Source organism: Clinocottus analis, unplaced genomic scaffold, assembly GCF_023055335.1.
Source record: "Clinocottus analis isolate CAN_PGR_092001 unplaced genomic scaffold, fCliAna1.0.p SCAF_14, whole genome shotgun sequence".
NCBI classification, from domain to species: domain Eukaryota; kingdom Metazoa; phylum Chordata; class Actinopteri; order Perciformes; family Cottidae; genus Clinocottus; species Clinocottus analis.
Window position 1 is genome coordinate 2570899 of NW_027175865.1, and position 13315 is coordinate 2584213.

General features: G+C 47.4%; 1 protein-coding gene across 11 annotated transcripts in view; it reads left to right on the top strand.

The window, feature by feature from the left end:
- The window catches only part of pleca (plectin a), a 79771-nt gene that overhangs the window by 50734 nt on the left and 15722 nt on the right, over positions 1-13315 (top strand). For 8 of the 11 annotated variants that reach the window (XM_068576406.1, XM_068576410.1, XM_068576408.1 and 5 more), the window contains 21 exons: positions 693-770; positions 867-959; positions 3556-3722; positions 5636-5751; positions 5869-5975; positions 6458-6577; positions 6675-6770; positions 6975-7102; positions 7626-7719; positions 7820-7974; positions 8610-8982; positions 9400-9477; positions 9673-9834; positions 9926-10030; positions 10132-10227; positions 10501-10626; positions 10768-10920; positions 11746-11900; positions 11989-12115; positions 12792-12975; positions 13116-13136. In XM_068576406.1, coding sequence (XP_068432507.1) covers positions 693-770; positions 867-959; positions 3556-3722; positions 5636-5751; positions 5869-5975; positions 6458-6577; positions 6675-6770; positions 6975-7102; positions 7626-7719; positions 7820-7974; positions 8610-8982; positions 9400-9477; positions 9673-9834; positions 9926-10030; positions 10132-10227; positions 10501-10626; positions 10768-10920; positions 11746-11900; positions 11989-12115; positions 12792-12975; positions 13116-13136 — 2734 coding nt within the window. The remainder of the gene's footprint in view (positions 1-692; positions 771-866; positions 960-3555; positions 3723-5635; positions 5752-5868; positions 5976-6457; positions 6578-6674; positions 6771-6974; positions 7103-7625; positions 7720-7819; positions 7975-8609; positions 8983-9399; positions 9478-9672; positions 9835-9925; positions 10031-10131; positions 10228-10500; positions 10627-10767; positions 10921-11745; positions 11901-11988; positions 12116-12791; positions 12976-13115; positions 13137-13315) is intronic. The other 3 variants (XM_068576409.1, XM_068576412.1, XM_068576413.1) reach the window with 1 other exon arrangement.

Here is a 13315-nt window from a genome sequence, read left to right on the forward strand (position 1 = left end):
TTTAATTAGACTTTTTTTTAAATTCCTCTCAACTTTAATAGACGCAGATGAGTGTGTGTAACTTAATAAATCAGTTTAGTTGTGTCCTCCTCTGCTGGCATGGTCCGTTTCAATGGTCCCGTATCGGGTTTTCCTCACTGCATTGAAAGCGAAGGCGACTATTTCATCACATGCGAGCTGACGCCGACTAACTCGCAGCTTCTCACGCGCAGCGCCGACGCATGTGATGCCGACGCTGCCGAGAGAAAACCAAGTAGAAGAAGTTTCAGAGCAAAGGTGCAGAAGAAGAGTTGACTGCAGGTCAAATAGAAACCGAGGCTCATGGAGGGCGATCATGGGGGGGTCATGGGGTCGCGTCTCATTCATCAACACGCTCCCACCTGCAGACATGCTGGCTGGTTTGTCCGAATGCATTTCTGGCGTCATGTCGCCTCACATCTATCTGGTCGAAAGGTTTTCACCAAACGCTTTGATCACACTCACGCAGAATTTGAACCGCAATTCAAATTTGCCGTATTTTAATCTTAAGTTTCGGACCATGACTTGTGACGACTCCTCCATCCAGTACGGCAGATCCTTTTGTTTTTTGTTTTAAGCACAAAAGGTGTAGCCGGTGTCCTCGGTCACGGAGGGCTTTGCTGTTTGCGGATCACCGTTTGACACGTTTCAATGCGTCCTCTCGTCTCTTGCAGCCGCGGGAGAAAGGCCGGATGCGCTTCCACAAGCTGCAGAACGTCCAGATCGCTCTGGACTTCCTCAAACGCAGACAGGTCGGTCCACCGCGACGCTCCCGGCGCCGCACATTCACCTGCAAACCAGCGTTTGAATGTTTCCGTTTCAACTTTGAGAACTGAACCCCTTTTCAGGTCAAACTGGTCAACATCAGGAACGACGACATCGCGGATGGGAACCCCAAGCTGACCCTGGGGCTGATATGGACCATCATCCTTCACTTCCAGGTACGCACGGCCCTTTTAAAAGTACTTTGGGTGTGTACCGGTACGCAGAAGCCATGAAACACTTTCCCACTCGGCACCAGGTCTCAAAAGACTAAACAACCTCAAATCATCTCTTCTGGACTGACTCCAGGCCTCTTGCTGGGCTCACTTCCCTCAGCATCTCCTCCAAAAGCGTTCGGCTAAAGGTTTCCCGATGATATTTGGGCGTGTAATAATAATTGCATCAATCTAAGTGCCGTGACGGTTCAGTGCAAATACACAAAAACGTACAGCCTCAATTTACTGTCATTACAATCGTTCATTTCAGAGATTAAAGAGAAACCTTTGGACGCTAAAACCCAGTCGGCTGTTATTTAAATGGCTTTTTCTTGCGTTTTGCATGTATTCAAAGTACTGACTCACATTTCCTGAAGTGCATTTGTGTTTTTTTAAATCTTTCAAACTGCTCATTAATCACTCCAGATGAAATTACTCCTTCGCATGAGCGCCATGCGTTTCAGTTCACTCTCATTACTTTGTGACTCGTCTGCTTCTCCGGCTCGGGGAGGAAAAGCAGTTCCTTCAAGCTTCAGCCTGGATGTTCTCCTGATGTTGACACAGCAGTTACAGTCCAGCTAATCATTTCCAAATGCACTTTATTGGGCATTTGGCAGCACTTAGGCTCTTTTTTTTTATACGACCACCACCGCTTCTCCTTGTCCTTGAGTGCACCCAGACTAAACACTGGAAAAGAGCCATTCATTCATTTTTAAAGAAGAACGTTCGCAGATCAATTTCAGAGCCTTTTTATTTATTTCATTTATACTTGTATCGATGGTTCTCTGCACATCTGCAGGTTATTGTTACATCTAAACATTTCAATCCCAACATTAACAGTCTCACTGCGTAAAGCAGCAAAGGAGACGTTGGACGAAAGAATTTGTCCGATGTGTTCTTGATTTATTTAGCAGATGGTTTGGTGGCAAAAAAAACCCCCCAGTGGGAGCACATGGACATTCTTTGATGGGTACGATGGTTGTGTTGGGACGTGGGATCCTTTTCCTCGTCTGTGTGACTCAGTGATTCCCATAAGAAAGCTGTGGGCGTCCCAGAAAGCTGCAGGACGGGTCGCCCGCCGCGTGCACGTGTTATAAAAGTTTCATTTTCTGTGATTTCAGACTGAACACGAGGAAGAAAACCCAAAACAAAATGTCCGTGTAGATGCACTGAGTCACCGGGCAGCTTTTTATTTCTTCAATAACAAACCCATAACCTCCTTTGTCATCACAAACAATGGTGCATTTCTCCCCAGATGCAGACCCCAAGCTTACTAACGCGCCGCTATGAATTATGGGTCCGCCTCGTGACAGAGAGGGAGTCATACTCTCTGGACACTTTTACCAAAAAAAAAAAAAAAAGGGCGGAGGTCCCGCTGGCGCTCGTGAGTCACGGCGTGCCCACGTCCACGCCGTGGCAGCGGGTTTCCCCTGAGAGGGGAACTAGCAGGAGGAAGAGATGCCTTCGTCTCGCCCTCCTCCACCCTTTTCCTGCTTTAAAATAAAAAAGAAGCGTGTCAGTGAAATTGCTAGTTCTGCTGTGACTCATCGCCATAACTGAAAACACTGGAAATAGTATCTTATGGAAATAAAACCACATTTTTCTTGTTCCAGTAGAGGAACCTTCTCTTCATGCATATTGTCCAGAGAACATGCAGCAGATTAAACTCCTCCGTCTCGACTGAGTTTTCTCAGTTTTCTGCATCAACATTAAGTCTCAAACACACACACCGTTCACCTTCAGAGGTTTTCCTGCGATTGTTCTGACTTTTTTTTACGACTTGTGCCGAGTTGTGTTGCCAGCCCCGCCCGTCTGGCACGTCAAGGCCACCAAAACAAACACCGTGGACTTGTTCGTAAGCACCTATTTGTACGTCTGATGATCAGGCAGCCAACTATACTGGATGATGGGTTCATGAAAAAGTGGACACCAAGTCCACCGCTGCAAAATTTAAATAGTAAAATTCACATGGAGTCCCTCGAGGTCGACGCAGCGCCGGCTTTGACCTCAGAGGACGTTGATCCAACCTGTGCTTCCCTTCAGTCTCTCATGCGAAGAAACAACACTTTGTTTGTCAGCAGTGTGTTCTTGTGACTCACAGCTGAGCCGTGCAGCTCTTGAAAGAAGAGGAATCTGCCCGTCGACGCTTCGGGACACAGCATTTAGTATTTACTTGGAAGAGTATAACTTTATAAGATCTGTGACTTTTCATTTCTTCTGATTTCTGTTTTGCGAGTAAATGTGTTTGTGTTTCTTTTGCCCTCTAAGTAAAAGTGCTGGTTGTTATTTGAGGTTTTCAAATGTGACTCATCTCACGTCTGGAGGAAATCAGAATATCAAAGAAAAGGAAGGTCGATGCCAAGAGGAATTAAAGTCTTTTGAATTTAACTTTTCATAAATAAAACAGTGTTGGTTGAAGCGTTAGATGTCATAATGAGGAAAACCTCATCTGGAAGTTACTTAGTGTCCAAAGTGACTTCAAAATGTGCATTTAAACATAACAAACACACAATCCCTGGCTTGTTGCATCTCTGACTATCTGCTGCGTCTCGTCCTGCAGATCTCAGACATCCAGGTGAACGGCCAGTCGGACGACATGACGGCCAAAGAGAAGCTGCTGCTGTGGTCCCAGAGGATGGTGGAGGGCTACCAGGGCCTGCGCTGCGACAACTTCACCACCGGCTGGAGGGACGGCAAGCTCTTCAACGCCATCATACACAAACACAGGTGAGGCGCCGGCGCTCAGGAGACGCAGGTTTAACGGGCTCGAGTCAAACTATTAAAACCAATGTCTTGGAGAACAAAAGGGCGAGAAATAAAGACACGACTTTGAATCAAACATACATGCAATAAACGGCACTAACAGAGCTAAACATGTGATTAAAACCACTTGCATAATAATTATATAGACACAAAAGGATTATCTAAGAAAGGATGGACTTGGCAAACGGTGCAAAACACATTTCTGATGGGAGCAGCTTGCCTGGACTTGTAACACCTCAGGATATAATATTTGTAAAAATATTCTCTGTGACCTTTTTTTCATATTTCACTTGCACAGAGGCAGTTTTACAGCAGCACACCTGACTTGTCGGGACACAAAATGCGGCTCGGCTGCTGTAAATCAAACGTTTGTGTGAACGTCAGAGCTCATTCGTTGGATGCACCTCGTTGATTCATTTTTATTCAGGTGGCTTCTGAGCAGAAATCTCTCTGGTGGCTGAAAAATTGCGGTCGTCTTTAGTAATGCGACTGTTTTAAACATCCTCGGGTGTATAAATCGTTGGTTTAATAGTTTATCCTGCTGTCAAAACATGCTGCCCATAGCTCTCAATAAAAAATAAAACCCTTTCAAGCCCCAGGCGGCGTCTGTTTTAAACTCAAACCCTGTATTTTGGGTGGAGCAGCACTTAGTGCTCTCACAAACAAGCCCTGCAGGACGGCTTTCCCACCCGGCACCAAAATAACCTCGACATCCTGAGTTGGCATCTTTTTTTCGCCGTGTGACTCGAGAGCGCGTCTTCTTTTCATGATGTGGGTGGATCCTCTCCGTTTGAGAGAAGGCTGTCCTGGAGGTATGCTCACTGGAGGCTCGGCAGGTCGCGGCAACACTCAGGTACGCTGGCTGCTCCACCAGAGAGTCTGTCTTGGTGGAGGAAGAGCAGGACGTGCCGAGATTTGACAGCTGCAGCGAAGAGTTTCAGCGACCAGATTTGGATATAAATAGAAACCAACAGTGGACTTTTGTTTCTGGCGAGGCTGCAAAACTCGCCCGTTGCCACAATGATGAAACTGAAGAGGAAGTTCCACTCCAAGAGGCGTCTGAACAGCGCCTCCAGCAGCACGGCCGGCTCGGTGAGCGACCTGGAGGACCGGGTGGTCATGCTGTGCGAGGACATCCCGACGGAGTACTCCTCCTCCTTCGACTCGGGCCGAGGCTCCGGCGGCCCCGGCGGCCCCGGCGGCGCTCGCTCGGGTCGAGGCTCCCGGAGCGAGGAGCACGATTCGGGGTCGGACCCTCGCGTCGTCCACCTGAGCGAGGACGGACTGTCCTACGGGCGGGCCGGCTACCTGCAGCAAGCAGCGCCGCCGCCGCGGGCCCACAAAGAATACTACATCCAGAGAGTCGTGCAAGCGTACGCGTAACACTTTCTCAAAAATTGAAGCTGAAATGTGACGATTTTTACTCCACGTTCTCACTCTTGAAAGTTGTATTTGTCCGCATGAGATGCAAACTCGCGTCCACGTGTCGTTGTACTGCCGTTATCTTCCTGCCAAAGTTCACTCAAAGGCTACGTGGCCGTCTGTCTTTGACTATGAAGCGATGGGGGGGATTTAAGCGTCTGTGGCAGTGAGGACTTGTTCCAGCTCGCCCTCCCTGGTATCAGGACAGACCCGCTACTTACGATCAAAGCCCCCTCCGGCTACATTAAATATGAAATATTTCTCTTCTGCCTGTCTGTCACCTATCTATGTGAAAGTGTGTCTGTCAGGAAAGAAAACAGACGTAAGAGGCGATAGATGAGTGTCGTTCTCACTCGTTTATTGAAGGTATTAAGCATTGATTGACGGTTGTAATAATAACGCCACCACTCATTTGCACGCCCGGTTCTCTCTCTCCGGCTGCTCGCCGTCTGCAGGCCCGCGCTGATCGACATGAGCCAGGTGTACCGGCAGAGCAACCAGGAGAACCTGGAGCAGGCCTTCAGCGTGGCAGAGAGAGACCTGGGCGTCACCCGACTGCTGGACCCCGAGGGTGAGATGAAGTTCTGCTCGCTCCGATGTCTGAGCTTGTTTTTTTTGCAGTTTCCTGTCTCCAGCTTCACGCAGCGAAAATTCCTGGAGAATAAAGTTTTTGACCTCCTCTCGGCAGATGTGGACGTGCCGCATCCAGACGAGAAATCCATCATCACGTACGTCTCCTCGCTGTACGACGCCATGCCCAGGGTGCCCGACGTTCAGAGCGGGGTCAAGGCCAACGTGAGTCCCCTCGTCCTCTTCATCACATCATCATCAACAGCTCGATCGCGACATTTGGCAGCGGAGACTAGAAGTAGTGGATAAAGGATAAAGGATGGCCGTCATGATTTCTGCAGCGTAGCAGACGATCTTATTCAGACACTGAGAAGTCTACGCAGCTGTCTCTCTATGTCTTCACAGTCTCTCCTTTATTGATCAAACTCATCAGAAGAGTGTTGTGTCACTGCGTGAACATTAATATCCAGAGAAATATCAAACATAAAGCTTTTAAACTCACAATACCTTTTTCCAGGAAAGGACGAGTCTGGTAAAAGCAGTGTCACAACGTCAGCAACTTTTAATAATCTGTGTCATCGAGGCGTCTGGACCGTTGTTGCATGTCGCACAGCTTCGTCTCGCCCTCGTTTCTCCTGTCGAATCAAAGCAGAAATGGCCTAAAGCATAAGCGGTCTTTGACGTCTCTTGCTGTGCCTGCGCTGCAGGAGCTGGAGCTTCGTTGGCAGGAGTATTACGAGCTGGTCACCATGCTGCTGCAGTGGATCAGACACCACATCCTCGTCTTCGAGGAGAGGAAGTTCCCCACCAGCTACGAGGAGATCGAGGTGAGTTCGTCTGGGTCTTTTTAAAGTCTCGAGCAGAATAACCAACGATGGCGACGCCAACGCTGTATCTATTGCGCCCTTTTTTTGCGGTCTGCAGGTTCTTTGGCGCCAGTTTCTGAAGTTTAAGGAAACCGAGCTTCCTGCTAAAGAGGCGGACAAGAACCGCTCCAAACACATCTTCAAAGCTTTTGAGGTGAGCTTCCTCAGCGCCGCTTGAGAGAATAAATGAAGCAGCTTTACTTCTGTTTCAGAGCTGAAATAATCAAGCAATTACTCGACCGACAGAAAAAATAATGGGCCACTGTTCTGACGATCGAGTCGTGGTTGCAGTCATTGTTCAAGCGTGGAGTTACAGCTCCTAAAATGTGACGTTTTTAATCTACTTCCTCTTCTGCAGGGTGCCGTCCAGGCGGGCGTCGTCAAAGTGCCGCCGGGCTACCATCCCTTCGATGTGGAGAAGGAGTGGGGTCGCCTGCACATCGCCATACTGGAGAGAGAGCGTCTCCTCAGGACCGAGTTTGAGAGGCGAGTGAAACACGAGCTGAACCTCATCGCAAGGCTCTGTTCCCAAAAGCAAACGCATTAAAACCGAAAAAATGGAGCTCAGGAGTGAGTCACCTCCTGGTTACTGTGACTCACTTCCTATTAATACAGTTGGGCACTGAAATGAAACTGGGCTGGCTTTGTGGGATTGGGAAGTAAAAGTCGTATTAGGGCAAACACATGACGCGCATGTGGCCTTCACCACAGCAACCTTCTTGCAAAAAATATTATGGTCATCTGATAGTCGTAAAGTTGTCGTTAATCACAAGGTTATCAGGGCGTTGCTTTTGGTTCGGCTGGAGCGAAGCGCTGTGGAGTAAGATCACCGCCGCTTTAGTGGACACGCAGGGCTCTAAAATGGCGTTCATGCATCAGGGATACGAGTTAAAGTATTTATTCCGGCGGAAAACGGAGTGAGTGCTTCTTTTTTATTTCACTAGGCCGCAATAATGTGACCGCGAGTTCGTCTGAAGCGCTTCTTGACCTTTGACCTCTCGCCCTGCAGGCTGGAGCGGCTCCAGAGGGTCGTCAGCAAGGTGCAGATGGAGTCGGGGGTGTGCGAGGAGCAGCTCAACCAGGTGGAGACTCTGCTGCAGACGGTGAGACGCCGACGCCGACGCCACGAGTCGTTGGAGCCCCCCTCCCCACCCCACCTCGTGCGGCGCTGTAACTTAGTTTTTGTGTGTCTTTGCGCTGCAGGACGTGAGGATGCTGAGCTCGGGGAGACCGGCTCAGCACACGGCCGAGATGGACGCGGACCTGGACAAAGCAGAAGGAATGATCCGCTTCCTCTTCAATGACGTTCAGCTGCTGAAAGACGGACGCCACCTTCAGGCCGAGCAGATGTATCGCAGGTGCAAAAAATCAAACTGAAGATACTGAAGATACTTAAGAACACCGACGTTTGACGCGAGGGCTGCAAGCAACGATCATTCTCATTATAAATTAATCTACCGATCTCTTTTTTTTAAAAATTACTCAACCGAGTGCTGCAGGAATTAGTCGTATCCAAGTCAATGATTGTTCTTGAATGAGCTTTTGGCGAGACGCCTAAAATAGAGAGATTTTAACGTTTTGTTCTACAATATAAAATTCATCCGTGAATTCGTTTTTGTATGTTGTTTTTTTTAATTCATGCCGACTCGTCCGCCTTCACGGCCTCGCTGTGTTTACTCTCACTCGCGTGGCCGTGATGTCATTTGACGTTAACTTTCATTTATTCTCTAAAAATCATACAAGTTGTGTTTATTCGTGGTGATTTTCTTGCTGAACAAAACGTACCGTGAGCTTATTTTCTGCAATATTCCAAAAGCCAAAAAGTCGAGATGATAAATTCCAACAAACATCCATCGTCCCTCCAGCTCTCTGTTAGTTGTTTAATTAAAACTGTCGCTGTTTTTTCCTTCATGACAAACAATGAAGCGATTAGAAAAGAGATTTCTTTCTCTCTGACTGACTTGACCCTCTGCGTTGTCGTCCCGGCCTCCAGAGTGTATCGTCTGCACGAGCGGCTGGTGAACCTCCGCAGCGAGTACAACCTGCGCCTCAAGTCCGGCGTGACCACCGCGCAGATCCCCATGACCCAGATCTCCATGACCCAGATCCCCATGACCCAGATCCACACGGCCCAGGTCACCACCCTGCAGCAGGCGCCCATGAGGGTGCGGCCCGAGCTGGACGAGGTCACCCTGCGCTACATCCAGGACCTGCTGGGCTGGGTGGAGGAGAACCAGCGGCGGGTGGACGGCGGCGAGTGGGGCTCCGACCTGCCCACCGTGGAGTCCCAGCTGGGCAGCCAGCGCGGCCTGCACCAGTCCGTGGAGGAGTTTCGCTCCAAGATCGAGAGGGCGATGGCGGATGAGGTGCGAGGCAGCTGGCGGAGAACGGGGGGGAAGGAAAATGTTTGTGATGAAGCAGAAAGCGGAAAGTTGTGTTAAAGGCTGCAGCAAAGTATTCTGGGTCAAGATGGAGGACGTGAAATGAGATATGTGTATATGATGATGAAGCATGGATGACGGGAAGCTATTTAAACACAACGTCATGGATATTTTAAGGACTGAAATCTGCAAGCGTAACCATTTAAAACTCCTTTTTTGGTTTATTTTTAGGATTTTATGTGAATTTCTTTCACCCATTTTTCTCTGTTTTACTTTCTTTAACCGCCCTCCTTCAGTGACCTGGATAATTAATTGTTAACTGTGCTTTTTCCTCTAATATATTCCCATTGTATATTGGCTGACCTGTGTGTGTATGTTTCTTTCTGCCTCTTCCTCCCCCAGAGTCAGATCTCACCTGCCAGTAAAGCCGCCTATCGCGAGTATCTGGTAAAGCTGGAGCTGCAGTACAGCAAGCTCCAGGTAAGCTCCAACAAACACACAATTTCAAGAAACATATCGTTCAATTTAAAGCTCCTAGCGGAGACGGCGCCGTCGCTAAGCTAAGCTAAGCGTGGTCAAAACAGCAGGCGGCACAACGTCACCTTTTTTAGCGCTCTGTTCCCGTCTCCTGAATGAGTCATAGAGGAAACGCAACCGCTTGTCCTCCTTCTGCAGAACGCCTCCAAGGCCCGTCTGCACTACCTGGACCAGCTGCACGCCTTCGTCATCGCGGCCACCAAAGAGCTGATGTGGCTGAACGACAAAGAGGAGGAGGAGGTCAACTACGACTGGAGCGAACGAAACACCAACATGACGGCCAAGAAGGACAACTACTCGGTAGGCTGACGACGACCCGACGACGACGACCCCCTTAGCGCTGCTTTTCTACCGAGGATGACTCTGATTGTTGTCGGTTCCTTGTGAGCAGGGATTGATGAGAGACCTGGAGCTCAGGGAGAAGAAGATGAACGGCGTCCAGGCCACAGGAGACAAGCTGCTGAGGGACGGACACCCTGCCAGGAAGACTGTGGAGGTACGACGATCAGTGAAGGACGATTTCAATTGAAGCCTTTGACTCAGAGTGTTTATCTTCCTCATCAAACACCCGCTCTCCCCCTCGGCCCTCCCGCTCAGGCCTTCACTGCAGCGCTGCAGACTCAGTGGAGTTGGCTCCTCCAGCTGTGCTGCTGCGTCGAGACGCACCTGAAAGAAAACACCGCCTACTACCAGGTGTGGTGCACAGTCTTCCTCTTCCTCATTCTTCCTCTTACCCGCCGTGCTGTTCATCAATCTAGACAGTGTTGCTGCGAGTGCAGGAGGCGTCTGCCTTTGCTCAAAGCGCTCAGAGGTGCTAGGTGAGCTAGCAGCATCAGGTATAGATTCATGCTGCTAACTCAATCAAAGCACAAGTGGTCTTCCTCATTGCTCGCCTGTGCATCGGTACACATGTTGCCCTTTTTCTTTTACCTGCCGCTGCTGAACATCTTGTCTTCCCCCGTCTAGTTTTTCTCCGACGTGAAGGAGGCGGAGGACAAGATCAAAAAGACGCAGGACGCGATGAAGAGGAAGTACACCTGCGACCGCTCCATCACCGTCACGCGGCTGGAGGATCTCCTGCAGGACGCAGCCGTGCGTTTTATTTCCCACATTTCAGTTTATGCAGCAAACGCATGAAGACGCTGTTACGTCGTCACAGTTCAGCTCTGCAGGGAAGAGAGAGTGAAGTGTGCGTGGAACGCAGTAACACGTCCATGAACTATCCCTCCACAGGATGAAAAAGAGCAACTGACTGAGTTCAAGACTCACCTGGAGGGCCTGAAGCGGCGAGCCAAGACCGTCATCCAGCTGAAGCCACGAAACCCGGCGACGGCGATAAAGGGCAAGCAGCCCGTCCAGGCCGTCTGCGACTTCAAGCAGATGGAGGTAGACGGCTCAGGGGATTATTTTTAACTCACAAATTTGGTTAAATATGTTTAGGGATATTCCCTGAATTGATAAAATGATGTAATATTGTTCAATATTCTTCTAGTTGCTAAATTAATGGATTTGCAGTTCAAAAGCTGCGTCCAACTCTCAGTTCATTCTCATAAAGTGAATTTTATTTAATTATTTTTTAATTTATTTTGCACACTTTAAACAATAAAATAATATTACAACAGAGATAAATGAATATAACAATGCAGGAAGAGACAACAAGACAACTGGGCTTATTTGAAGCCTCCACCTAATAAAGAATACATATATATATATATATATATATATATATATACATATGTATATACATATATATATATATATATATATATATATATGTATATATATATTATATGTATTATATATATATATTTTTATATATATATAATACATATATATTTATATTTTTATATATATATAATACATATATATTTATATTTTTATATATATATATATATGTATATATATTATATATATATATATATTTATATTATATATATATATGTATATATATATTTTTATTTTATATATATATATAGATACATATATATATTTTATATATTTATATATATTTTATATATGTATATATTTATATATATATATATATATATATATATATATATATTTCATAAACATAAAAAGTGAAACATGTTTGATATAGCAGCTAAATGCAAGAACTACTAACAGCTCATACAAGAAAGATATGAACACTAATACATAAATGAATGATAAATAAAACCTCTCGTCGTCCTCTTGCCTCCATCCTTCTTCCAGATCACCGTCCACAGAGGAGACGAGTGCGCTCTGCTCAACAACTCGCAGCCTTTCAAGTGGAGGGTGCTGAACGATCAGGGCAGCGAGGCCACCGTGCCGTCCATCTGCTTCCTGGTCCCGCCCACCAACAAGGACGCCGTGAACAGCGTCGCCGGGTGAGATGACGAGTCGCCGTCTTTCAAAAATGACAGTTTGAAATGCGGGTGCGGCGTGCTGAGCGCTAACCTCCGTTCACCCGCTCAGGCTGGACGGGAACCTGCAGCGGCTGCAGACCATGTGGCAGACCCTGTTTGTGGACATGAAGAGCATGCAGGCCTGGCAGTACCTGATGAGAGACATCACCCTCATCAAGACCTGGAACGTCACCATGGTAAATAACACCGGGCGCACTGTGCGAGAGAGACGCTAACGCACCAACAACACCTTTAATGAACAGGAGCTTAAACGTTGAAATGTCCTGCATCATTCTGTCATCAAACCTGGTGAACTGCATGAGAGTATTTCAACGTTAATCTCATTCTTCGTGCCAGTAAACTTGGTCCTTTTTAGTTGCTGCGTTAATATGTGGAAACACAAGTTTTCCCTCAGTTACTGCGAGGATCCGTCTCTGAATTTAATTGTTTCTCTCCTGTGTTTATGACTTAAGAAGAGGTGAAACATGTTTGGGTGAATTGTTGTTGTTGGAGAGATGATTTTAGCCACAAGAGGCCAAAAGTAATAAGACTAAAAAGCATGTGTGTTTTCTTCCAGGTGAGTTTTAATGTGCACAATACCTTCTTTCCTAGAATGCATGGATGAATTAAACTCTCATGAATGCCCAAACTTTCACACAATGTTTCTTCAATTGAGAGAATACACTTTATACAAGACTTATAGAATAGAAAATGGAAACTTATATTCAGATGACAGGATTTATATTTACCAAATGAACTCTGCTGAGGATAAAACCTTCCTTCACACACATTGTACTCACTTCACATTCTACATTCTTCCTCATTTAAATAAACACACATCTACAACATCCATCTTTCATCCGCCCCGTGTAGTTTAAGACCCTGAGGGTGGAGGAGTACCGCCTCGCTCTGAGGAACCTGGAGCTGCACTACCAGGACTTCCTGAGGGACAGCCAGGACTCCCAGATGTTCGGGGCGGAGGACCGCATGCAGGTGGAGTCCAACTACAACCGAGCCAACCAGCACTACAACACCATGGTCAGCTCTGCGGAGCAAGGTGTGTGCGCGACTTTGACTATGAGACACATTTTGTTGTTGTTTTTTTGGCGGCACATCTCATCATCTCTCAGACATTTGTGTGTTGACGTTCAGTCACGGTCATTTGAGTGTGCGTTGACTGTTGGATTCACATTTCAGGCTATGTGCCCCCCAGAGCAGGTGAGGTGCTTCAGTTACAGTGCTAGATGTGCAGAATCGGAGCTTTTGATTGGCTGAACAGGAACGCGTGTGTGTGTGTGTGTGTTGTCACGTTTGATCCCATCCATTAATCCGCTTCATGTTCCTCACTGATCCTTGTTTCCCTCCTAACTTCACTCAGTGTTGCCTTCTTGTCTCTG